General features: G+C 42.1%; 2 protein-coding genes across 8 annotated transcripts; one reads left to right on the top strand and one right to left on the bottom strand.

Moving 5' to 3' along the window:
• Window positions 1-636: 636 nt before the first annotated feature.
• On the bottom strand, window positions 637-14,081 carry C8H2orf76 (chromosome 8 C2orf76 homolog). Of its 7 annotated transcripts, none has more exons than XM_055717922.1 (8): window positions 13,964-14,081; window positions 13,401-13,549; window positions 11,976-12,128; window positions 10,173-10,223; window positions 6,598-6,635; window positions 6,382-6,463; window positions 3,242-3,314; window positions 637-2,706 (listed from the first exon to the last, which is right to left on the bottom strand). In XM_055717922.1, exons 3-8 carry the CDS (start codon window positions 12,106-12,108, stop codon window positions 2,697-2,699), a joined length of 387 nt encoding a protein of 128 aa, XP_055573897.1. In that variant the 5' UTR covers window positions 12,109-12,128; window positions 13,401-13,549; window positions 13,964-14,081; the 3' UTR covers window positions 637-2,696. The 7 variants fall into 7 exon arrangements, with proteins under 7 accessions (XP_055573897.1, XP_055573896.1, XP_055573895.1 ...); XM_055717921.1 differs by lacking the exon at window positions 13,964-14,081 and adding an exon at window positions 13,898-13,949; XM_055717920.1 differs by lacking the exon at window positions 13,964-14,081 and adding an exon at window positions 13,898-13,946 and having other exon boundaries at window positions 13,401-13,474.
• A 104-nt stretch (window positions 14,082-14,185) lies between these two features.
• Window positions 14,186-17,556, top strand: DBI (diazepam binding inhibitor, acyl-CoA binding protein). The gene is made up of 4 exons (XM_055717928.1): window positions 14,186-14,334; window positions 14,496-14,613; window positions 16,492-16,554; window positions 17,262-17,556. Exons 1-4 carry the CDS (start codon window positions 14,326-14,328, stop codon window positions 17,333-17,335), a joined length of 264 nt encoding a protein of 87 aa, XP_055573903.1. The 5' UTR covers window positions 14,186-14,325; the 3' UTR covers window positions 17,336-17,556.
• Window positions 17,557-25,933: the final 8,377 nt, after the last annotated feature.

Here is a 25,933-nt window from a genome sequence, read left to right as displayed (position 1 = left end):
CTATTCCAGCAGTTTATGAGTTCCATTCCAGAAATTATTAAAATGCATTATTTCATGCATTTTCAAGCAGCACTACTCCAGTATTTATGCCAAGAGTGCCATACATTGAAGATTTTGCATCTTTATTCAGTTACACTGTTACCTCTTCTTCATGATAACTCCCTTCCTAATTTCCTTTCTTCTCCTTTAGTAGCTATACTTTCACACCTTGTAACTAAAACACCAGTCTCTCCGAAGTGACTTTTTTCTCCAAGAAACACCCAAGTCACACACACACACACACATAGAGCTTTGTGTTAACTACCTTTCCCTCCTATAGTGCTACAACCCAGCGCAAGTATCTTACTTCAGCACCCACTCTGGATGCTGCTGTTCTTGTTTAAAAAAAAAAAGCTGGTGAAAGACCCAAAGACACCCTCTGAAAGATGAATCCTTATTAACCCCATGATGTCTTAAGAACACTAGCAAAGCTACATGACTTGCCCCACTACACATTATGGGGAAGCCATCTTTGATTAACAGTAATTGTAAACTGATGTAGTTCATGACCTCTGCTAGGATAACAAACCACGTTACCAACCTGTAGGTGGCTTCTTTCAATAGAAGGAGGATTTCATAACAACATGGGCAAAGATACCTCAGTCTTCAGTAATTTATTAGCCAGTGTGCACAGATTTAATTCAATACCTAACAGTCCTGGATCCAAACCTACTTTGACACAAGGCTATACCATATACCACCCAAAAACATTGGAACAGCAGCTATTGTAACAAGTTCTCAGTTACCATCCATGGTTTTGTGGGGTTAATTTGAAAGAAGTATCATTAAAGGTCTAAAAAAAAAAAAAAAACAAACCCAAACAAAACCAAAACCCCCACAGAAACCCACAGTAGAAAAACACTTCAGAAAGAAACCAGTTTACAAGTATGGTCATTGAGAGCATTACAAAAGGCTCTACTGTGCTGCTGCAGAAAGGGGCCAATGAAGTGCCATGGCCAGAGTGAGCTGAGCTCACAAAGCACTAGTTTAACTCTTCCCTTGGAAAAAGAAGCCAGACACATAATTCTTGAATATTTGCATTAAAACATTTACCGTTTTCTCGTTGACGCTGTAAGAATTGCTCTTTCACTGTGCCACACTTGATGTGGCACTGAACATTTGTAACTGTACTAGCCCAAGAAAGGGCAGTTGTTCAAATACGGTGACTATTTCAAACACAAATGCCTTAGAGAAGAAGGATCACAAAACCAATCCAAATCTGTCTGAAAGGGCTGGAGACCAAATTCAAAACCCCAGAACATGAGGAAAAGAATGACAGTGTTTGCTCAAGTCTGAAAGCCTGAGTGTGCTGACAGATGTCATCCTGATGACTTGGTAGGACAGTCGGAGACATTGATCTCTCCAGTATGCCATCTACCTCTTACAAAGTTACCTTCATTATTATAAATTTGGCTGAACAAAGCTGGTATACTCTGGAGTGCAATGCTTTAGCTTAAACTGTCTGAGAAGATGAGTACAAATTGGTATTAGCCAGTATAACACATCTGCAAACTTGATGCACTGTGTAGGAAGGTAGCTGAGACATGGGCCCATGTTTAGGGAGCAGGTACCACAACAGAAAGGCAGCCTGGACAGAAAGAAGAGGCAAGTGGTAAGTTCTCCTTACAAATTCATCAGAGAATGCGTAACAGCATTGAAATCCCAAGAGAGCACATGTGACTTCAGTGACACAGGAATCCTCCTTACCAGATAAAGATACAATCACCTTTTTAATCACAGATGACAAAGTGGTAGACTACTTGCACAAGACAATAACTCTGTCTGAAGCAAAGCTGTTGGTAAGTAACACCAGCTATCAAAACCAGCCTAAACCAGAGCACTGTCAGGAATGATGAAGAAAATGAGGTGGGAACAATACATAGAGGTCTCTTTGGCCCTACATCTAAAGTAAAGAGAACTTTTATTTAGATACTTTGGAAATCACACATCTGCTTTCACTATCACATGTCAATTAAAAAAAAATATATCATCAAAGCTCTAGGAAACGGTAAGCTTATTTCTCTGGAAAGTCTCTTGTGGAAATAGTGCTGTCAGCTCTCACCCAGAGCTGAGGGTGGATGTGTGGGTCTAAAGCAATTGTACATGAGGTCTCATTTGATTTAGCAGAACCTATAGCCAAAAAGGCTGCTAAGGCAGAGGGCCAGCATAATTTCTGTTTCAGTGAAGAGAGACTTAAAGGCACAGTGTCCCATCTTGGTACCACCTAAAAAGCAGTTTCATATGCAGTATCTATCTAAAGGTACTTTATTGGATGCATGATTGGGTTTTCTGTTATTTTTTATTTGGTTAATGTAGTAGGAAAGCCTGGAATAACAAAGAACTAACATATAGCAATGAAGTATTTGGCTCTTAGAAAGCAGGAAAGAATCAATTCCCATCTTGACAACATGTGGCTCGCAGAATGGGCCTCTCCTCGCAAAAATGCAATCATTCAAGTTTTAGGCTTAAAACTGAAACCATCAGCTTTCATTCCACTTGGAAAAATGCCCAGTTCCTACTTATGCACACTGATGTCCTAGCAGAACTCAGGTTGGTACCTCTTACATGAAGGTGTCTCTGTGAAGTAAAACTAGAGACAGGCCAGCTGGTCCTTGAACACAAAAGCCTCCCAACAGTCACTTGTCCCTTTCAGCATGCTAAAGAGGGCTGGAAGAGAATATAAAGGAACACATTCAGAAATGCTTGCCAGTCTCCACCATTTAAACAAAAAAAGACCAAACATAAAATGAGAGAATTAAAGCAATGACTTGAAACAAAGATTCTCTTCTCAAGATCTCAATAATACCCACTGATTTGGTCATAAAACTTTTCCATTTTCATTATAAGTTAAAACTGTAATGGGATCTTCCTGTGTACTGTACAGTCTCCATATGTAACTAATGTCTACTGTAGGATCGCACCAAGAATGTGTATCACAGGTCAGAGATTGCACTGCTTGCATCATAAGAAGCAAGCAAAGGAAAAAGAAAAGCAAGAAGGACAAAAAGTAATTTATGTCCCCCAGTTTTCCTTCTCTCAGTCGTAGCATATCGACAGAAATTAATTTCTATAGGAAGGGAACTGCACTGTTTGCAAAGCAATCCTCTAGGATTTATTGATCTTTAAGAAAAATCTCATTAAGCAGAATAAGGAAAATTTACAACAGGTATGGGAAAACAAAACAATCTCTTGGGATCTTCACCAGGCTGAAACAGGATTAGCTTTGTAGTTTCTGTAATCTTCCTCACAGAAGAATGCTAATTCGGTCTCATTTGCTAGAATGAATAAAAAAATTAAATATTTAGCACACCAGTAAATGAACCACCCAACAGCCAGCTATTAGAATCTTAGAAGAGAACTGGCAACTTTTTTGTTAAAGACAATTATAAATCACCACACACTTCCCCCCCGCCCCAACATGCATTTTTGAAAAAAAGATTCTAGTATTAAAGATGTAATTTAACCTTGTTACAAAACAAGAACAAAAATCAAGAACCTGAATGTATAGAAGTAAATATGTACACAAGACACCTCAAGGTTTGTTTAACACAGCCTCAGAATTGCTTGTATAAGCATTCAGCAAATTAAGTGATTGCATTCCTAACGCCTTCACATGCTAAAAAATAATGAAACATTATTTTCTTTTTCTTTCTTTTGTGCATTTTTCTGTTAGGAAAGGGAAAAAGAAACAATTTTTTCGATTAAATTAGCCTGTAGGTATAATAATTTAATACTTAGAGGATCAGTAGAATATTTTACAGATCACTTTACATTCTCCCTCATGACCCATCAAAATATGTGTCTGAAGAAGTTAATTTTTTGCCCTGCTGATGATTAATTCATGAGGCTTCAACAATATGCAAAGTGAAAGACACAAATTGGCTTCTCCAGCAATACCTTCAAATACCTCTAATTATTCACAGGGGATATGGCAGAGCTAAAGGACCCACAAAGGTTCAGAGCAGTCACAATTCTTTCAACCCAGTAGGTCAAGGACTTCCTCTTCTAAAACAATAAGTCAGCAACATTACTAATTCAGAACAGAGACAAATCTGATGGAAAGCCTTCACAATTATTAAACATGAAATTCTTTAAGGTGCTGAGCCAATAAGTTCCACATTCGTTTTTTAAATTAAACCTGAAGTTAATGAAGTCTGCCTGTCTTGTAAAAAAGAAAAAAAAAAAAAAAACCGAGCAGAAGGGGTTTTAGAATCTCAACTAGAAAACCGACAACACTGTTTGCAATGAATACTGAACACTTTATTAACATACACCTTGCTTTAAAAAAAAAAAAAAAAACCACCACCAAAACAGGGAAGCATTAACTTTGCTGACTAGATAATAACTGTAATAATAATCGCTACCACAGAGGCTTTCCCGAGGATACTTATCTAATGTCCTCATAATTTATAACTCTCTAGCCCAACCCTGTAAAGTGCCAAGGGCAATCAACTGCAGCTTAGAAAAAACGTTCTGTGTATCTCAGAATTTCCCAGATTTTCGAACGGCAATTCTCTCTTTTATTCTAGCAAATGTTGTCTAGGCTAGACATTGGAAAAATGTAATATGTCAACAAGAGGTTTAAAACCTTACTGATTTAAATGAAACTGTAAAAAACAAGGACTAGTGGTATATGCTATCATACTTCCTTGGTTTACTCTTTCCCACTTCTTGTTGAAGAAGAAGTAGTAAAATCTTTAAGATTTTACTACAATGACCCCACTTCCAACTTAGCTAATTTTCCTACCAAGATATGCTAGAACATACCAAAATTCAAAATAGCATAATGGCATGCTGCATTTTACAAAGCAAGAGTTTTTCTTTTCTATCACAATTACCCATTATACATTAACAATTAACTGCTGTTAGTTATTCTGAAAAAAAATAGAAAGCAGCTTTGAATTATCTTGTGTCTTTAATAAGCCACCCTCTCCATGCAGAGACGCAGAACAGGCTGGTCTACTCCAGTTTCCTTTCATTATAACATTTATCCTGATGTTTTGACACCTTTTCTGAGATCACATCCAACTGTTTCACTGCTGTAGCTACAGGTTAGTTTCAAAGATGGATAATATATACAGATATTTATCAATGCTATCAATACCTTTTTGAAAGAAGGCAGCTCTGAACAATGCAGTTTCTAATTCAACATTTGGCACTGTCATCAGTCCCTCTCCTGAACTGCATTGCCTCTTATGCCTTAGGTAGATAAAAATCATGCTTAAATGAATCTTCTGCTAACTAAATGACAAATCTGTAAGACTTGAGTGCCATTAATCCTCCTTTCTGAGGAACTTTTTTTTTCTTTTCTTTTCTCTCCAGATAAAAAGACCTGGTTTAGTACAAACAGCCAGACAGTAACTATCATTCATATTATAGGAACACCCAGAGACCTTTAGGAAAGGTATACTGAGGCCAGCTGCAGTACACCCTAGAGAGAAACATTAAAAAGACATTCCAAATCACTTGAAACCAGAAAGTAAATGTAAAGAAACAAAAAAGCCAAGAAACCTATGTGAAAGAAATCCCATACCCCAGCTGGGGAGCTATCAGAGGGCAGCAGGAACAGGAGGGAGCTTTCTTTGCGAAACCCCCACACTTAGAGCACAGGCAGTTAAGCATTCCAGCTAGGCAAATCAGATTCAAATGAGCAAATGTCCATATCAAGGTGGAATACAACTACATCCCTTAAGTACCCTGCTGCCACAAAGTCATTCAGCCACATTTATGTGAAGCCCAAAGGACATCCAGGGACCATCAATTTTATCATGACAGACATTTCTTTACATTATTACCAAAAGACATGCCCTATATGTAGTCCCCTGTCAAAATATGAGAAATCAGGTCAAGTTTCAACTCTTTGCTATGTTCAGCACATTCTCTAAATGATAATGCTTGAGCTTTCCTGAGCAATCTGGCTATCAGGCACTGTATGCTGCACATTAAACAAATCTAATCTTATTTCATTATTCCATGCTGGTTCCACTACTTACATTTCTAACCAAAACATCAGTTTAAATGTTACTGATAAGACTAAGCAGACATGGTACTAATAACCTATCTGTCAATCATTTAAAATTACTCTCAGCAGAATTATAAGCATACCCTCTAAAAATCACAATTTGCATTCTGAACATTTGAGTGCAGATACCTGCTGCCCTCAGTCCAATGATTTGAATGTACATTATCCCCCCCTCTTCCCTGCATAATTATCAAGTAGTGTAAAGAGCATCAGGAATAGCATTTACTTTTCGGCAGACTATCCAAACATAATCAGCCAGTTATCAATTTAATGACAACCACAATGAACAGCACCTTTAGTCAATACAAATGTACTCCTACCTACTCCAGCTCCTTTCAGCGTTTTATCTTCTTTCAAGATCAGTTTGTCATCATCTTCCAAACTCACTACAAGTTCACCAGTCTGCAAAACAGAGAACCAAAAACCAAAGATAATAAGAATTTACTGAGTGCCTCTGCCCCAGTCCTGTTTGACAGTGCAGAGATCCACTTCAATTAAAGCATGTAAAAAGGGAAGAACACAGCTAATAATCATACCTTAGATTTGTGTGCTTGGTGAATAATCTTCATCGTATCTGAAAGAAAATACAATGTTTTCCTAAAATAAGGCTTAACAGGCAGGTAACACTGAAAGTTGTACTTGGGGAAAGAGAGACAAACAAAGGGCTAAGGTTCAAAATCTTTTGTTAATAAAATTTTGTTTCTTCAACCTAAAAGAGGAGAAAACATCTTGATTTCCCAGTCCTGCAGACACATTCTTAAACCAATCAATCCAACATCTCAAGGTACCACATCCTATTGGGCTCCTGTCTGCTGGCTGAATTACAGTAACTAACTAATGACCATCCCAATTGCCAGTCAAAACACATCAATTTAAATGCCAGTTAGGGTGTTTTAACCTAACAGGTTTTACACATGCAGGTGGTGCAGGACAGACAGCATTTATGCACTGTCAGCTACTACAGTTCAGACGATAGGCAGCAAGTGATTAAGACAGAGTAACCTGACCACTTCAACTCATTCCTTCAAATTTTCCTTCTCATGAAGAAAGCACCCACCACAGAAATTTTGTTAAGCAAGTCCATTTTCCATGAACATGTACAGCCTCTCCTCTTTTTAATGCTATACCCTCTTCAATAATATTTACCTCTGATATGCTTGTGCAGTGTAGGACTTTTAAGAAATTATGTTATATAAAAAAAATACTGCTTTCCTCTGGCAATGTTAGCAGGGCTTTGTTAACAGAAGGGAGAAAGAGGGGAAAATAATGTGATCACTAAAGCAACCAGATGAGTGCAAAGATCCAGAGGGAATGGAAGTCAGAAGATGCCCATGCAGTGCTTAAAAAAAAAAGAAAAAAAAAAAATCAAACTCTAAAGCCTCTGTGTTCAAATTCAGAGTGACACATGAATCCCTTCCCAGCAAAAAAGCAAAAACCAGTTCTGCTCGGCTGGTCATTTCCTGTTCTACTTTGTTTTTGTGCATTAACTGAACACTACATGTTAAAATAGTCTAGTAAGAGAATGATGCAAGAAAGTTAAATATAGGCTAAAACAACTTCCAAACTACTGAAAGCAAGTATTCAGATGTTCAGAATAACAGATATCACATTCCCATTCAGAAGTTTGCTTTCATACCACCAAAATGGCCCATTTTGAACATTTTATTTAAAACATTATAGAAAGTAAAAACTACTCTGTATTCCCACTGCAGAGGTTACTGAGAAGGCAACCTTAATATGTTGTAATAATTGCAGCATTAGAAGCAAGACACATATTAATTTGCAATTACCAGGACCCATCTTGCATAGATGTGTTGCAAAAAAGACCAAGCAATCACAGCAAAAATACACTGCAATCATGAAACCTTTCTGCCACAGCAAATATAATCCAGCCTCTGCTTGCTAGTTTTAAGTTTCTCCATCTACTTTGCCACATTCCCTTTTCTCTAGCCTTTGTCCGTTCTCTGAACTGTTGTCTCTATTTTATTTGTTCACAACTCCACCACTGGCATCCAGCAGTTTATCATATATTCACCTGAGCTATTCAAAGGGCTTCTCTAACTCTGTCACAGAAATGAAGACTTTAATCATAATGAGAAGAGACTGTGGTTTAAGTCCTCTCAATAGCCTTTGTTATTTCATCCCCATTTAATTCCACTCAATCATATTCCCAAATTTTTATCTATCCTTTTCCAGTAGTAAATACTCTGTGACAACAGACAAGAAATCACTTTCTAAGTCTGATTCTGTGAACTGTCTACCACATTGCTCTGCATTCATGGAGAGAGGGAATTGAGAAGCAGCTTACGAGACAAGCTGGCACCCAGGCTGCCATCGTCAGTGAAAAGATGGCAATGACAGGGTAGGAAGATGAGACTATTGACTGAGAAGAGTTCTAGACCAAGGACAAGAACAGTGTCTACAGAGCAATGAAGAGAAAATGAAAGCATTGATACGTGAATTAGAGCACCAAGACAAGAGGGAAAATGTGATGTCATTATAGATGATGTTGAGAGAACAAAGTGGTGCTGAATTCTAGAGAGAAGAAGCCATAACAGGCCAGGTGAGAGACAGCCAGGTCCACCTGAGATTTCTGGCACTGCCAAACAAAGGAGGAAAAATCTGATTCTTACGAGCACTAGTCATGCAGAAGTCTCACAGCTCTTTCATCACCAAAATACAACAAAGACTGCAGAGCACACAAGACATGCCAAAAACATGAACCTAGATGATTCACAGCCTGAAGGGAAGGTGAGGAACTTGGCTTTGATTTTTCTGTGTGAAAATTTCCATGCAGCTAACACCATCCCACTAAAAGCAGGCCCCCACTAACTGGTATAACAGGTTTTTAAGTTCTGCAGTGTTTTTCACCCACATTATGCTCAGTTCTGCACAGCACAATCAGGCACTCAGCCACAACATACGCCTTGGGAAAAACTAAACTGATGCTCTAAGTGATGAAACAGCTAGCAGCAGGGATAGGGAACACAAGGAATACCACTGACAGTAGCAGTTCTAGATAGGACACCCTCATCTAGCCAAAGCCACAGATACTGGAGAGAGGAAGGGCACTCCAAATTCAAACTTACAGTTACCTAGATTTTAAGACCTTAAGTAATGTATTAAAAATAATCATAACATTCAAGTCTTTGCCACAGGCATAACATAAATCTCAACCCCTAACTCTTCTTCTGCTTTCATTTTGCACTATCTCTTTCACCATCAGCAAGAACACAGAACAAAATGCTTGGCTTTTTCTTTTTTCTTTTTTTTTTAAATAGGCAAGTAAACTCTATTACCATTCACATGTATTAAGTAGGTTCCTCATACAATTCGTTGAATCACTGTAGAGGAAGGATTTTGTTAACTCCAAGAACATGGGAGAGAGAGGATCCCTTGCAGCAAAACTCCAAGGGAACTTTCAGAATTGCCGAGTTCAGGAAAAGATACGTTACTCACATCTGAGTTAACAGACTCCAGGAAAGGAAATAATTTAGTCTATTTTGAAAGTAGATTCTGTCCCAAACAGATGAATTGCACATGTTCATGCCAATCTTCACAAAAAGGAAATATACACATAGCTTTACATAACTTCACACCAGGCTATTTCACCAGTTCCTCTGCTTCTCTTATATCATGTAAATTATTTAAGTATATAAGTCTTAAGCATTTTCTATTTACTGACTTCAGCTCCTGCTTCTGACTTCACAATTAGTAAATAGATACTAAAATACATAAGTCCATAGACAACTACAGTTTCAAAGCCTTTGAGACCACAAGCTGCTCACTACAGTAAAAAGAGCATTAAAAGGCACTTACAGAAGTAATAAAAAATTAATACTAAAAACCATTGGTACCAATTAGCAAATAATGTATAACATGCAGCCTAATTCAAAGATTAATACGGAACTTCAAAATAACAGCCAAGCTCTGTAGACATGATCCCAGTGGTACAACCCCAGCTACAAGAGCTGGACAGAGTTGCAAATGTAGGCAGGCACTGCCAGCAGCATGAGGATTCTACAGCAGTTTAAATTGTATAAAAACTGGTATAAAATATTATGTCTGCATTTTACAGGAATTAAAACAAAAAGAAAAAAACCACACCTACCATACTTGTAATTTCTAAAAGGAGGAGGAAGTGCTGTTCTTGAAGACACATCTATTAAAATATAAAGCACCAAGTTAAAACACAGTTGTCTTTTATTATTTCCAATATTTTACTTTTCATTATTATGCAATATATGCACCCTGGACATCCTTTACATCAAAATAAATCCACAACACAGGAGACTTGTTTGAGCATCAAATACTAAAACACAACCTTTGGCTCAAATTCTGTGTTTTCTCCGTACTGATTAATTTCACGTGAGCTTGAAGTCCCTCTGAACAAAACGACCTGTGAGGACAGTGTGTCAATACAATTAAGATATGATCACAGGAGTCTGATCCTTCAGAAAGCTGGCAGGAACATCTTGTTAATGGTTTGCACAGCATCTCCCTCTACCTTATACAAACAGCAAACAACTGTCACTCATAACTGAATTGTTCAGTAAATACAGCCATGGGAACCAGCCACAAAAAGGAAGCCAAACTGTAGAAAATTAACTCTTTAGACCCACGCAGGACACAGCCCATAAGCAACTGCAAGAACACTAACACCTTCCCTGGTGCCAGCGTTTCCAGTGACACGCAGGGATTCAACCTGGGCCTTGGAAGGCCCAGCCACCTTGCGATGCTAAGCAGCAAGGCGGCTGAAACCTTACTTTCATCAGTAGTTTAACAATTTATCTCAAACTCCCCCTTCAAAACAGGTTACAGTAAAGGAAGGAACACAGCTTTTGGACCAAGAACAGCACTATCCATCTGTGGAATGAGGTTCCAAAAAGCCTTATTCAAGATGCTAGCTTTGTCTCAAATAACAACGAGTTGCAATACTGCACACATCAAAAGCAAGTTTCTTAGCATTGTTTTTTATTTTATCCTTCATAACAGCAGCTGTACCATATGTTTTGGAAGTGCTTGTAGTTTTCTCAAAGCATCCTACAATATTGCCATGCCTATCACTGTCAAGAAGTACGGAAGTTGCTGAAAACACTATATAGCTGTGAGGCCCAGGGCAATGTCCTAGAAGTTGCTCAAATATTATCAGCTATAACAGTTCGAGACTTGTTTAAGCTGACTTCATGTAAAAAAAAAAAAAAAATCAAATGATGTTATATTGCACTCTTTGAATGTCTCCATTTAGGTGTGTAGAAATACATCTGCAAGATCAGGGTAACGCCCTAACTACTGAGTCACTGTGTGGGCTGGTCTACGTTAATTAACTTTCAGATACATTGTCACTTTCAGCCAGGCTTCTAAACCATGAAGCTCATAGATGAGTAAATCCATACCACAAAGCTCAAGATGGAGACACAAACTGGGCAGCAAACATGCACAGTTAGACCTCGCAGTGTCAAAAACAATTTTTTGAGGTCCTCTCTTCTCACAAATAGCAAACAGATTTGCATTCCCACATTCCACATATTGGTGTAGTTCCTAAGGATCAAAGGCTCTCTAAATTTTACTAATTTACTCCTGTTAATTTATGAATAGCTGCCTGACAGCACCACTCAAGGAGCCTGAGGCACTGAGCCAAATGCACAATGCCCGCGTCTCTTTTTGACTAAACATGGGGATCTGGGCAGGGGGAGCAGTCTATCCAGATTCAGGCATGGCACATGGACCATAGACACCCTTATTAACTCCAGACCTTTAATCCAAGGGAGGAGAGCGCACAGGGGATGTAAACACAAATCTGGCATCTCTACCAAAGCCACAGAATTCCCATTCATTTGCTCCCCTCCACTTTCTTGTGCAGAGACAACAACACATGGCACTGAAACAAACGAGTAAGGCAACAGCCCCTTACCCTTCTGCACAAAAGTAATGAACTGCTTTACTGTCTGATCCAAGTTAACTCCATGATACACTACAGGTCTGAAATTCCGGTGTTCAAAAGAGCGAACAAGACGAACTGTGATGGTTGAGCTTTCTGCTGACATGAGAATTAATTCTGAATAACCTGGAAAACATTAAAGAGAGGAATGATTGCCCTTCCTCTGTGTATGAGCGCAGCTAGGAAACAAGGTACAAGCGGGTCTCAGGCAAAGATTAAAACACGGTGAGAAATTCAATAGCATTTTGTCTTTCAGGACTTTATTTCTATTATTTCTACAGAAGCAGTATCAGAATCTCAAAACAAACAGGGTTGTCTAGGATATTATTGATACTGCACACCAAATAGTCCAGTATTTGTACCTGTGCTGTGTAATACAGCACCAGACTCCCTATTAAGCACACAAAAATGTTGTAGATAAATGCAAGTATGTTGTTTGGGATTTAAGTGACTGAAGACTACCTGCTGGGTGAGTAACATTGTGCTCTAAAAGAATGTACTAAAATGAACAAACCCAAAACCTTCTTAATATACTTATATCATAGAGGACATAATACCCTGAAAAATGCCTTAAGCTGTTACACAACGCTCATTTTTACCTCCCTACAGAATGTGGAAAAACCTCCCCCACATACACATGCAAATAATTCTCCTGGTATACTACTACATAATTAAGAGGCTTGATTTAATTTAAAATAGTAGGTCTCTAGAATGGTCTACAGGGCTTATAGTACTTCAGCGGAGAGCAGAAACTACAACAGAAGCAGCTTATGAACCCAAGCCCCTCTACAAACAAGCCCACGTGTTGTTCCATTGGGTTCTTTCTCTCCACAGGAAAACAAGCTATTTCCTACCTTGACAATCTTCTCTTAATTTTGGTGCTGGGTATTCCTCAACAACATTGCTTTCTGGTCACACAGTAAACTGCCGTGGCTGCTGCAGCAATGAGCAAAGACTGCAGTCTAAGTGCTGCAACATCAGCCAGGGACACAGTACAGCCTCTGCATCTCCTATCCCTCAGCAGCCATTTCAGTCACCACTTCCAGTCCTGCAAGGGATTCTCTTGCCTATTCATCCTTTCATGTTCTTTTTTTGTGTGTGTATGGCTTTTTTTTTTCTCCTTCCGTGCTGCGAGGGGAGATTATCTAAGCACCCCACCATCATGCAGGTAGCCAGGCATCTCCCAATCCTTGCTGTATTTGTCCTAGCAAAGTAAGCAAGCAGTATTTTCTTCAAATACTTTCTGCAGAATGGGGACACAGGCCTTCCACATCAGAAGGTAACTTGCTTTTACATCCCCTTGGTCAATAACTCCCAGAGCTCTTAACTCAATTTTCATTGTAAATAAGCTGTGATACACAAATGAAAGATGCCAATCAAGAAAAGCATACTTTGTACCTTAAAATCACTAGATTTTTGCTATACAGCAAATATTAATATCTTCTTGATGCTGTTGCACATGGGCTTGAGACCTGGAGGGCACAGTAGAGAGTAAAGGAAAGGGGATAGCATTCAATTAACTTTCTCCTGAGCAGCGTGGAAGAACGCTGTAAGAATACAGATTTGGGAGCAGAGACCGCCGCTTTTCACAAGTACTGCACAGACCCAACAGACCGATTCCACCTCGGGCGGAGACCAGGTACCGGGGCAGCACAGCAGACCCCCTGCAGGCGCTGGCCGGGGCAGAGGCGCTGCCGACCGGTACCTCTTGCGAAGGGGGCCCACCCCTGGGCCCGCCCAGCTTAGGCCCACCCGCTGTAGCACCAGGACCCGCGGCGGAGCACCACCCGCCCCAGGTATCCGTTCGAGATCGAACGGCCTCCCTCAGCCCTCACAGCCCCCTCAGCCCCCGTCCCGCCCCAGCAGGGCCGTTACCCCCCCCTCAGCCTTGCTACCGACTGCCCCGCCGGCGCTTCCGGGTCCCTCTCCTCAGCCCGCCTTCGCACAGCCCCACCAATCACCTCGTTTCGGTGCCACCCACCGCACCGAGGGATTGGCTGCGAGGCGCCCTGTCCCCGCCCCCTTCCCGCGCCTCCGAGCCGCAGCGGGGCTGGGCGGGGCTCCCGCCTGCTGTCGGACGATGGCCAGGCGAGCGCCTCACGCCAGCCAGCGCCGCGGCTCCCTCGAAGCCCGCCCATCCCGCGCTGCATCCGCATTGGCCGTGTGCCCGGCTTCTCCCCGCCCCCGGCAGGCTCCGATTGGCGCCGTGTTGCCCGTGGCGCTGGGATTGGCCAGCAGGCGCTCTGGCGAGGAGTGAAGCGGCCGAGCGGCGGGGGCGGTGCAGCAGACGCTGGGTGGTCGGTAACGCGCTGGGCTCGCCGTCATGACTGAGGTGCGGGGGGCTCTGAGGGGACGGGGGGCGGAGGGGATGGGATGGGATGGGATGGGATGGGTGCCTCTTCCCCCTTTCTGTCCTTCTCCCCTGCGTTGGGCGGTGGTAGTGGCAGCCTGCAGGTACTGACCCCAGCTACGCTCTGCGGCTTCCCCCTCTAGGCCGCGTTTCAGAAGGCCGCCGAGGAGGTGAAGCAGCTCAAGTCCCAGCCTACGGACCAGGAGATGCTCGACGTCTACAGTCACTACAAACAGGCCACGGTGGGCGACGTGAACACGGGTGAGCCTCGCCTCGGTCCCCGGCGGGCAGCGCCGCCCTGTGCAGGGCCCCCGGCGGGCAGCGGCCTGGCAGCTGCGGCTTGGGGGCTGGGCGGGAGGCGACGGGGGAGGCAGGGCCTCTCCCCTATTGAGTGCCACCCTTCCTGCAATCCCGCGGTTTAGCAAAAACGGCTCAATACCGACTTGGCATGGATTTGTATGCGGGCAGGCATAAGCTGACCTGATAAGGGTTTGTGCAATTTGTGGTTTTTAGATTAACCCAGCCACAGTCATCTAAATCGTGTAGCAACAGTCTGAGAATCCTTTGTGTTAGCTTTTGCAGATGTTGGGTTTGGGATTATTGGAGACCTCTGTCAGCAAGTACTTGCTTAGGCCGAGGGATGCTACCTTAATACAAACACTTCTCAGTTAAACAGCAAGGCAAACCTTACAAGTGTGGAATTGCAGTAACTTTGAGGGGTGGAGTTCGTTTAAATTGGATTGGATGCTAAAAATAAACTGTAAAGCCAAAACATAAAAGGGGACAAAACTTTATAGGAGCTGCAATTAAATACCACATCTTGGAAAGACTGTAGCAGAAATATCTCTGCAGGTATGCTATGCAAAAATCTCTCCTGCTACTTCTGTTGCTACACTTAAGTCACTGGCAGCTCAGCCTAAGAATGACATTTAGAATGAAGCCTGTCTCTATTGGCCTCGTATAACACTTGAGTAACTAGAATTAGAAAGGGAAAAGGTCATTTGTTTGGAGCACTGGCCTCCTGACCCAGTTGCTGGTGAAGTTTATTGGGTGTCGATTAAATTAAAAGCTGGCAGCGAAGCGTGCAGGAAATGGTAAGTATGGGCACTTGCAGTCTCTTACCCCCCACAGACACATACACACCCCGCAAGATGAGCAGCATGGAGGGGGAGAAGAACTAACTGGTTTTAAGGTTTGATCCTTTAGGTATGAGTGGACCTTAGCAGTATTAATGTTTGCTATGGTGAAATGGTGCTTTAGAGCTGTTAATATACCAATGTTTCTGCATGTTGCTGCGTTTTTGTGAAGCAGTAGCTAACAGGAGTTGGCTAGAAAAGCAGTCTGTGTAAGAGTAAGCTAATAGGGTTTTTGTTGGAGACCGGTGAAGCTGCCAACTAGTTTTGCGGGTCACATTGCCATGTGAGCAGTACAAGGGTATTTTTGTGGGTAATGTCCAGTTCCATTTGTTAATCCTAAGAATTGTCTTCAACGAGACAGGAAGTAAAAACACAGAGGGGTTTATGTTTCTTGCTATATTATTTTCCGTATCAAGGGGACTTCATGTGAAGAATAACCATATACGCATCCGTATCTCATTTATTTCTTCTTTATTTGGCCACAATGTAGCCTGCAATGAAATGAGTTAGAATTCAGAGCTTATATCCCGAGATGACAGAGCAAATGAAGAACTGTGTGTTAGAAACATACTAATAACTTGATGATAATGAGTTCTAAGCTTTACGCTACTAGTTTTGATTTCATGTCTCTGTGTAATGGACCTTAGGGCATTTCTGCTTTACTTTAAAGCTGATGCTCTTCAATCGGAGAGCTGACACGCAACAGCAGTCTCTTCAGAAAGTACGATAAAACCAAATCATGCTATTTGGTGGTGATCTGCTCAAATGCTGCCGTCTTAGGGGAACTTGACAGAGAATATCTCTGTTGCCACCAGTAGCATTCCAGCATGCTTCCGTGAGGTGATCTTCTGACTACAGGTTAGTAAGTAATAGCTGCAAAGATGAACCATTTTATTTTATCATAGTTAAGAGCTAAAATATCCCTTTCCTTCAGGAAAGGAATGAGTACTGCCTACCTTCAGACCACACAAACTAATACTGCTGTTTATCCTGTCTCTCTCAGACCGCCCTGGTATGCTGGACTTCAAAGGCAAAGCAAAGTGGGATGCCTGGAATGCATTGAAAGGTAAGTGTCTGCTTAAAAAATTAAAAATTAGTAAATAAAACCACAGGCAAACTAGTCAGAAAAGCATGTGTCGTTCAGCAAGAAATAAAATACTGTGGCCTTATAAGACAAGAGTTCTAGAATGCTGTGATAAACTTACTTTTGATTACCTCTGCAAGGCAGAAGTAATCTTGAAAAATGTAGCCTGTGTGAAATGGAATTAAGGTGAAATATCCCCCAGCTGGCCCAAGATGCCACACAAAGGAGAACTGTAGCAGCAGCAGCAACTTGAGTCAGTTTTCCAGGTCCCAGCCTGGTACCCCAGAGACTGAGCTCTCCCTCAGTTGTTTCTTTTGAAGCTTTCCTAAGTGGAAGATGCAACTGGGTGCTGCTCTCTAAATAAGAGCCAAAGAAATTATTTAATCTATGAAAATGGGATTTTTCTGGTGTTTTAAGGAGCCAGCACCACATTTAAATGCAGTCTAAGTTGGTTGAATAGCTTTCCTCTAATGGTTGTTATAGCGTTAATAGAACTTTATTTGTATAGACAGCAACAGTGTATTTGCCACTTCGAAACATTGCTTAATATGTCTGTTTAATACTAGATTCACAGCCAAGTGACCTTCTTAGCTTCTTTTCTCTCTGGTAGCGTGCTGCTACACGCTATAGCAAGGAATTGTGACTTGCATGCAAAAGGTTCTGACTGCTTCCTGTGTTCTGTCCTTCAGGAATGTCCAAAGAAGACGCAATGAAAGCTTACATAGCGAAAGTGGAAGAACTAAAGGGCAAATATGGCATCTGAGGACTGGATACAGCAGCCACTTGCACACCTGAAACATGCCTTATTTCTAATACTGTGGAAAACTGGTTTCTGCAAATAATTTTAAATACCTGTATATTACAGTCAGTTTTCCTCATGCCTGTAGTTCTGAGGAAGTTGTGTACCTGCCTAATGTACTGACACGTTATAAATTTCTTCTGGGAACAAAATCTGGAACTCATTAAAGTGCATTTGGTACTTTAGCTGTTGTTATGGTCATCCCTTAGCGATTATTCCGAATTCATCCCTTGTTTGACAGCTGCAACATGGCAATCACTGCAAGGCGCAAGCCAGCCTCTCCAGTCGCTGTGCCGCTAGAGGGGGCTCAGCAGTCGGCGCTCCTGCCGTACGGGCTTGTGTCCAGACCTGTCGGGTCACGCCTGGTACTGCTTTGCATCTGCCTTGTGTAAATGAGAGGCAACCCGCAAAAGCTGGAGCGCCACGAAGATTACTGTGAAGAGGCTCGGTCTAATGCTGTGTGTACAGAGTACTGCTGTTGCCATGTACCAAAGCTGCAGTGAGGGGTGAATCAAGTATAAACTAGCTTAACACTGGCAAGGCTGTTCAAACGGAAAGACTTGGTGCTCATCAGAAGTTTTATTACCAAACCCACAGCTATGACTATCTCTAGTAGGCTTTTACCTGTTTTGGTCTGCCTAGTATAGTCTGTTGGAGCTGCTGATGCTGGAAAAGGGAGACATTGCTTCTAAAAGGTGACATGTACTGGTTAGCATCTGAACAGGTGAGGACTTCAGTCTTCAGATAAGCAATTGATTTATAGAAATACATAGGGGTGAAACCTATCATTACCCATCTGTCTAGGTAAATACATAGTTTTGTACTAAGCTACACAGGCTTTGCTGTGTCTAGTGTCTAACTCATACTTTTTTTCCCTCTTATGCTGGTGGTAAGAGAGAGAGAAGATTTCAAAAACTAACCTTCCCCCTTTGCTGCTTTTAATGGGAAATGCTCTTGGAGCTCTGTTCTTATAAGGAAAAAGTTTGTTTAGTCTTATTCTTCCTTGTTCTTCTGGGTAAGCAATATAAACATTTGGGTTTTTTTTACCTCCTCTTGTATCCTCTGTTAGTTTTTCCTTAATTACATTCACATTGCAAAAGAGGGGTAAGAGTAGATCTTCAGCATCAGAGATGTTTTTAGCTGTTTGCTAGCCTGAAATTCCACAGCCAGCTCAGTCTTCACAGCTGTATTTGTGAAGCTGGTTATCCTTGGAGGATTCTGTCAATCTGTAGCAGGATGTAACTCATTCATACTGGCAAATGCTTCCACTTCTGTTCTAGTTTGCTGGAAGCTGATGGCTGTGAGCAAGCTGCGCTTTGTTAAACATGCTTTCTGTCAAAATGGGTGTTCTCAGAATTTTTGACTGCTAAAGCAATAGAATTAGATTCTGTCTAAAGAGTGGGCTGGGAGCAGTAAGTTCTGTATCCTCATCCTCATTCTGCTTTATTTCCCTTGTGAGACGTTACTGATAGTTATGGTGCTGCTGTCCTTTCTCATACCTGTCTGGCATTAGGAAAACATTGCTACATACACAGTGCTTATCCCAGAGAGGGCTTGGTCTTGGCCGGGCTTTTATACATTGCCTTGTACTTGCAAATAATGCTATTTGCCAGTCTATGCCAGTGACTGAGAACTCTACCTCTAATGTCCTTACTTGGGATATTCACCATAGTAACACCTTCCTGCTTGCAGCTTCACCTTCCTTGGGAAAGTAACATTAGTGGTCTTACTATTTAGCTTGCCCTTTGGCAATTAATCTACCCTTTGGCAATCAGTTGTGCATCTCAGGAATAAGCTAACAAAATTCAAGTTGTGGAAGTAAGAGCTATGCAGTAAGAGACTGTACAAGAGGTGCTAAGGCAGGAAGAAGCATACTGATGTCTGTGCACAGTGTCCATGATGAGACTGTAACTGTGGGTACTACCACTGCAGGGAGGGTGTTAAAAAAGGCTGAACTGAGTTGAGGGGCTGGTTGTTTAGCAGTAGGATGAATGTCTGTAAGTGCATGGACTGTTGGGCTGTCTGAAAATGTTGCTGACTTAATGGTGGCATAGTGCTGTTGGTATGGAGTATGCAATTCCTGGGTTGCTTAAGTAACACTCTGGCAGTAGTGATGCTAGGGCAATAGTTGTTTAAGGATATCTACGAACAGACTTGTGGGTAGTGGTAATTACTTTTAATAAAAGGATAAAGTAGTAAAAATAGACAACCAATAAAGATATATAGCCTTGAGATTTGAAACAGAAGCAGCAAGCCTCAAACCAAAATATAATTTCAAAACCATTATTCTGTCTGTGATAAGGTATGCTTGGTGGAGGAGCTTTTGATGGCTGGGCAGTGCTGCAAAACAGGGAATTGTTCTGACACCCATTCAGGGAGCTGCTGCTATTTCCTCTGTATTAGATCAAAGAAAGGCCAGTAACATCCTGATCCTCGCAGCGCTTGGGAAGGGGAAAAGACGTGCGCTGAAACAAGCCCAACAAGCAGGAGGTCAGAGGCCAGCTGGCACACACGCACTCAGGTCTGGTTTGCTGAGTTTGCAGAGTGTGCAGGACGGCATCTGGACTTTGGATATAACAATAATAAATGTTAACTTGTGTGTGTGATAAGACAGTGTTCCTTCTATCGCACTTCTATGATTAGTTCTTGCAGAGAAACTTTGTTGATTGGCACCCAGTGCAATTAGAGATAAGCTGTAAAGGGTACGTTTTGCTTGGTTGTTTTTTTTTCTTGTGGGTTCTGCTTGCTCTTACCAAACATATGTGAAGGTTAAATGCTTGTAGCACAGATTTAACAAGTCAGTATTGGTGTGCTGCTTAAGACATAACAGATTATTTTTAACCCTGTGAATTTTTATGTTTGACTAAAAAGCACTCTGAGGCTGACTGCAGTGTGCAACTATCTGTCAAAATTCTTCATTCCTCATCTGGAGTGATCTTGTTTCACAATGCAATTATTTCAACCTTTGAACTTACTTGACCCTGATGATACTGCTAAAAATAAATGACAGTTGTATTTGCTGCTGTTTAAAATATTTGCTCTGCCTGCAGACTGTTCAGAGCAAACAATATCAAGCAATACCACTTTGGGGTGACTATACATCTGAGCCATCTTGTGGGATAGATTATAAGCTGGGGAAGACAAAAAAGAAAATGTATTTTAGCTTGGATAGGTTTCTGAATGCCATGCACAGCTGTCACCCAAAAAAGGTTATGCAGTCTTCCAAGTTGTCAAAGCCGCTTAGAGGTAAGACAAGTTGATATTACATAGACGTAACGCATTTGAGTGAGAGTCACAGTGATAAACTCAGCGATGTAGAAGTTGATAGCATAAAATATAGAGTCTGATTTTCTTTTTGTTATTTTTTCCTCTGCCTGTAAGTATATGAAGTATCTTCAGGCTCAGATAACTTATCTATGAATTAGCCAATCTTCAGTTGCTCACTTAAAGTGCAGATAAGATCGATCCATTCTAGGCATTACTGTCTTCATCATCTATAGAATGAGCTTGTATTTGCTGTAGAGCCAGCATATCTATATCTGTGGAAGTTAAACACAGCTTGGTTTTGTTATTCTAGAATAGAGAATTAACGTGGAGCTTGGCTGCAGTGATCTTTAAACTCATTCCCATTTCTACCTGTAGCTACTGGATTTTGGGTTAGTCCCTGTACACAAACATTTATTTTTCAAGGTCTGACACTATTAATGATCACTAGAGGTGATTAATCTCTTACAGCTGTCCTGCCATCCAGTATAGTTCTAGAGCAATCTTTTGCTACCTCAAAAGTACCTGAAGATGTACAGAGCTGTTCTCAAAATCATTCAGTGTGTCTTGCCTCTAATGATTGAAACCTTTCCTACACTTCAGACTGTCTAAATTGATGGAGAAGCTGTTCACAAATACAGTATCATTAATGAGAGTGGGCCTGGGGAGGAACAGCTGGTCAAAATTTCTGGAGTTTTTTGAGCTTATGAAAGAGGTGATACAGAAAAACTGCTTGGAAGCGTAATCAGTGGCTCAACTAATCCCTTCCAATCCTTACATTAGCAAGGATTACTCTAGCTCTATGTACTGCCACTGCAATGAGCAGCTCTTTATTGTTATGTAAAAGAGGCCAAAACCCTGGTGCATGGGGATATTACATGATCTCTGCCCCGTCGGTTGTAAACCAGGAGCTTGTTCTGTTTGCAAGCCCGGAGTGCATCAGTCAGGTGATTTTGCATCCTGGGAAGAAAGAAAGTTATGTTACGTGGCTAGAACAGCCAGGAAGATGCCTTGTTTGTCTCCACCAAAGTGTGCTAAGGCACGGGCTTGTACTGTGTTCCCCAAAAGGCTGAGATGGTGGTATGTCATCGCCACCTAACAAACACTGCTCATTTGAATAAGTTCTGACTCTGAAAGGTGATCTCACCAGTTTCACATACTTGGTATTTTTAAATCTGAGTTTTTACTGCAAGAAGAAATTTGTATGTGACAACTGAGAAATGGAATATGAATTCCCCCAGCTTACATAGTATTGACATATGGACCCAAATTTTTCTAGTAGTGCTAAAAGGGCTGAAGTTTTATTTTCTCTATTGAATGTTTATTTCAAAGCATCAATTTGTTGCAACGGACGGATGCAAGTACTTTGAGGTATGTCCTAAGTCAATGTAACTATTGCCAGAGGTCCCTAAAAAGGGCTGAATCCAAAGCAGAATGAGTGAGCAACCAGTGTTGGGTCTCTGCAGTGTAATGCTGAAGTAAGTCCAGAAACTGATCAGAAGTGAAAAAACAATTATTCCAGGATACAAAATGTATTCCTTTAAGCCTGTCTTTCTGCTTAAAGTCTCTTCTTATTCTTGGAGTTAATGGGGGTGAGGGGTAAAGCCACTGTAATGGACCAGCATATTATCAGCATGTTTCTAACCCAGCTATGAGTGCCTTAACGAGTACGGTTTGATTTGGATGAACAATAGGATCCCAGACATCGGCAGCAGGTATTCTTGCTGTGTCCAGCAGCCCAGGTCTTGCACGTGTCCAGTGGTGAGTGGGAGAGCTAGGGCTGCAGGGACGCGGGGCAGTGAGCAGCCTGCCTTCCTGTGGCACGGGAGAGACCTCCAGCCAGGAAGCAAAGTGAAACCACCTGGCCCAAGAGCTTTACGTGCTTGACTGCATCTCTCTTACATGCTAGGATGATGCTGTCCGCTTGGCTGCAGTGACTTGCAGCGATGAAAAGAAAATTGTGAACTCAAGCCGTTGTGGTAAGGGGTTGGTGTGAGCTGTACAGGCCTTGGTGTACAACCCAAAACCCCCTAACATTAAGTAGGCTGCCTGGGGTACTATTCACTGGGGAAGGCTGTGCCTGTGTTCCCAGAAGCTGTCGATCTTGAGCAGCTTGCCAGCAACTTGCTGACTTTTTGCCCCATTCCAGAAGCTCTGTTTGAGCCCAGCTAGGCTGAACCCAGCCTGAGCTGAATGCAGCTTCTTCAACTTGGATTTTCAGTCTGCTGCCAGAAAAAAAGAAAGAAAAAACACTGCGAAAAAACAGTGACATGAGACAGCTAGCCTCTTCCTTCCTCATAAAATTTTCTATGTGCTCATTTTTGGGGGAAGATACCAAAGAAACCATTTTGCACTTTATACAGGCTTTGGGCATCTCCCAAAGACTCATCCTGCAAGATAACGAAGATCTCCAAGATTTGTCTTCAAGATCATGTTAATGTGTGTCTGGAAAGACACCTTAAAACAGAAGTCTGACAAAAATGAGGGTGTAAATGCCTAGCCATATCAATTGCTATGCCAGGAATTAAAGATGTGATCAGAAAAAAAAATTATTCAACTGACAAGTGTATTTACAGAAGTAACCAACTTTCAGATCTGGTGAACCTGGACCGGTGGTGACTCAGTCACTTGTGTTCTGCTTTACCTCCAAGTGAAATACTTCATTGGGTAACTGGTCCCTAAGCCCCTGGTGACTCTCAGACTTCAGTCCTGAACCTTGTCCGGGCTTCTGCAGGAAAAAATCTGAAACAGATTCTTTAGTGTTAAACTTTTCATGGTTTTAAATGAACCAGATGAAACTATTCCATGTTTTACAGCAGTCTCTGGTAATTTCCATTATTTATGAACACATTTCCCTGAAAACTTTCTCTCCAGGGAGAGGATGTGAAATACCCACTTAAACAATAGAGAAAAGGGACTTTCTAAACAAAATAATGAACCTGGCAATATACCAAGAACTCTACATTAACACAGCTGAACCAAAAATACATCTGAAGTGCTTTAAAGGTCATTTACCGTGTTGTTATGATGTAAGTAACGTGTTTTTCAGACAAAACCCAAATCTTATTTTTCCTTTTAAAGCACTGAGCTCTTTTTATTGCAAAACACTTTTCACTTATGATTTTCCAAAATAATAACCTCGAGGCATTTTTCCACAATTTGTCTTTTCTTCAAGCAATTCTGTTATTTTTTTTTATCTTTAAAAGACTCAAACTGCCATTTCCCTTAATGAACCAGCTTGGCAGATAACTATGTAGCTGCTCAAGTATGACAGGGAAGCAGTTTTCCTTTCGAAAGTAACCACTTTAAAGTTCCTCATATTACAAAGCTTCTTATGCACGTGTTTACTCATGTGAGCCTTACCACAGGCTTTTATGGAAAAAAAATTATCTTGTTCGGCAGGATATGCCCCCATTATTAAAAATTATTTTTTAAAATTACTAAAGTCATTAGGATGACTCACTTGTTTTAAAGGCAGATTTATGCTTAATAATTTTGCTGATTGGGGCCCAAATTGCCTAATGCTTTGCAGGATTGAGCCCATGTTACAGAAAGCATAAGTCATGTGAGGTTCTTGCCAGATAAGAGTTGGTGTATTTTGTCTGGCCCAAGCCTGCATTTGCTTAGCACGGTTACGTGCAAGCAGCATTCGTTCAGTTCATGCAACAAATGAGACCAGACCTGCTTGTGCTTTTTGAGCCAAAATTGCATAAATGTTGTTGCATTTGGAACTTAAAAGTGGAAGGGTATAACAGCAAGTGCATGTAATCAGTCTGAACACTGCGATACAGGAATGCTATTTAACCTGTGGAATAAATAGCCCTGGATGTTCATAACACTATTCTACCCTCTGATGAACCTAAAATGAAAGGGATGTGGCAAACATCAAGTTTGCTAGCTTGGAACGCACATTCAGAAAACAAAATAATATTGCAGACCACAAACCCACAGAAGTTTTAACCACAAACCTTGCAAAAATTTGCCCCGTCTTGCAAAAACAGAAAACCCCAATTCAGCGTTTGATGGAAATATAATTAATAATATATACAACTTGAAGAGAAACAATTTTAAAAAAATATTTTGCAGGAAGGGAGAAAGAAAAAGGTCAGAATTTGTTGTCAAAATGAGTGGTACAAAATTGAAACTAAATGTGTTGTTCAGAACGCTCACTCTTACTAGAAACAGTGTTAGAGCAAACACCCCCGGCCAAATCACAGCAAATATATATGTATTTTTCAAGGAAACATAGGCAGCCCCCATGAACTTGTGTGGAGATTGAAATAATGAGACAATCTTCATAGACAGCTGATCTGTTCAGAAGTGGAAGCTGGAAGAAGGATGAAGTTGTGATGACTTGTACCACTCCATGTTGGAGAAGGGGAATGGTCGCATTCAGACCCCGGCTACCTGTGAGGGAGGCCAGGGCACCCCGGAGACCATCCACTAGATCCTGTGGAGTCACCGCAGACCTGTCCACTGGAATCAAAATCAAAATTTGGCAGTAAAACAAGAGTTTCTGGTGACAGCAAAACCTGCCTGCCTTTTTTTTTTTTTTTTTTTTTTTTTTTTAAGCCGTTTCAGGAAAAAAGGAAGGGGGGAGGGGGGAAAGAAAAAAAAAAAAGCAGTAAAGCAATCCGTAATTCATTAGAGGCTGGCGAGTATGAAAAAGAGCAAGGGCAACAAACTTTATGAGGGGTGGCGTTTTTGCTGACGGTGGAGGCAGCGAGATCCCCAAGGCCGAGCACGGCGGGGGGAGATAAGGGTGCGCAGCAGGCGGCGAGCGGCCGCACCCGCAGCAGGTGCGGAGGGCCCGTGTGCGAGCGGCTTCGCAAACAGCCGCAGCGGGAGCAGATACCGCAGGGAGCAGGAGGACGAGGGCCGGGGCGTCCCTGTGGCCGCGGCCGTTTCTGCGGCTGGGTGTCACCGCTCCGCAGCGGCGCGGCCCCGGCGGCTGGTGCTGGGCCGTGCAGGGGGCTCCTTTGCAACACGCTTCTGCTGGAGAGCGACACCCGCCCCGCGAAGGGCTGCGAGCAACCGGCACGGGGCCGCCCGGCCCCCCCGGAAGGCAAGCAAGCCGCGGAGGTCGCCCCCCCCGTCACCGCCCCGTGCAGGCCGGGCACCGGGGAGAAACGGGCCGCCGGGGATGCACCGGCACTCGGGGCAGGGGGGCTAGCGCTAGGCCGGGCACGGACGAGCCCGTGCGCTGGGCCAGGGCAGCGCTGCGGTCCCCGCTACGCCGGGCCGCGGCGGGGGAGCGGCCCGGGCCGGCTCCGGCCGCGGCTCCGCCCGTCGGGGCCG

Source organism: Falco cherrug, chromosome 8, assembly GCF_023634085.1.
Source record: "Falco cherrug isolate bFalChe1 chromosome 8, bFalChe1.pri, whole genome shotgun sequence".
NCBI lineage: Eukaryota > Metazoa > Chordata > Aves > Falconiformes > Falconidae > Falco > Falco cherrug.
Note: the sequence above shows the minus strand (reverse complement) of the source record. Positions and strands in the feature narration are given on the sequence as shown.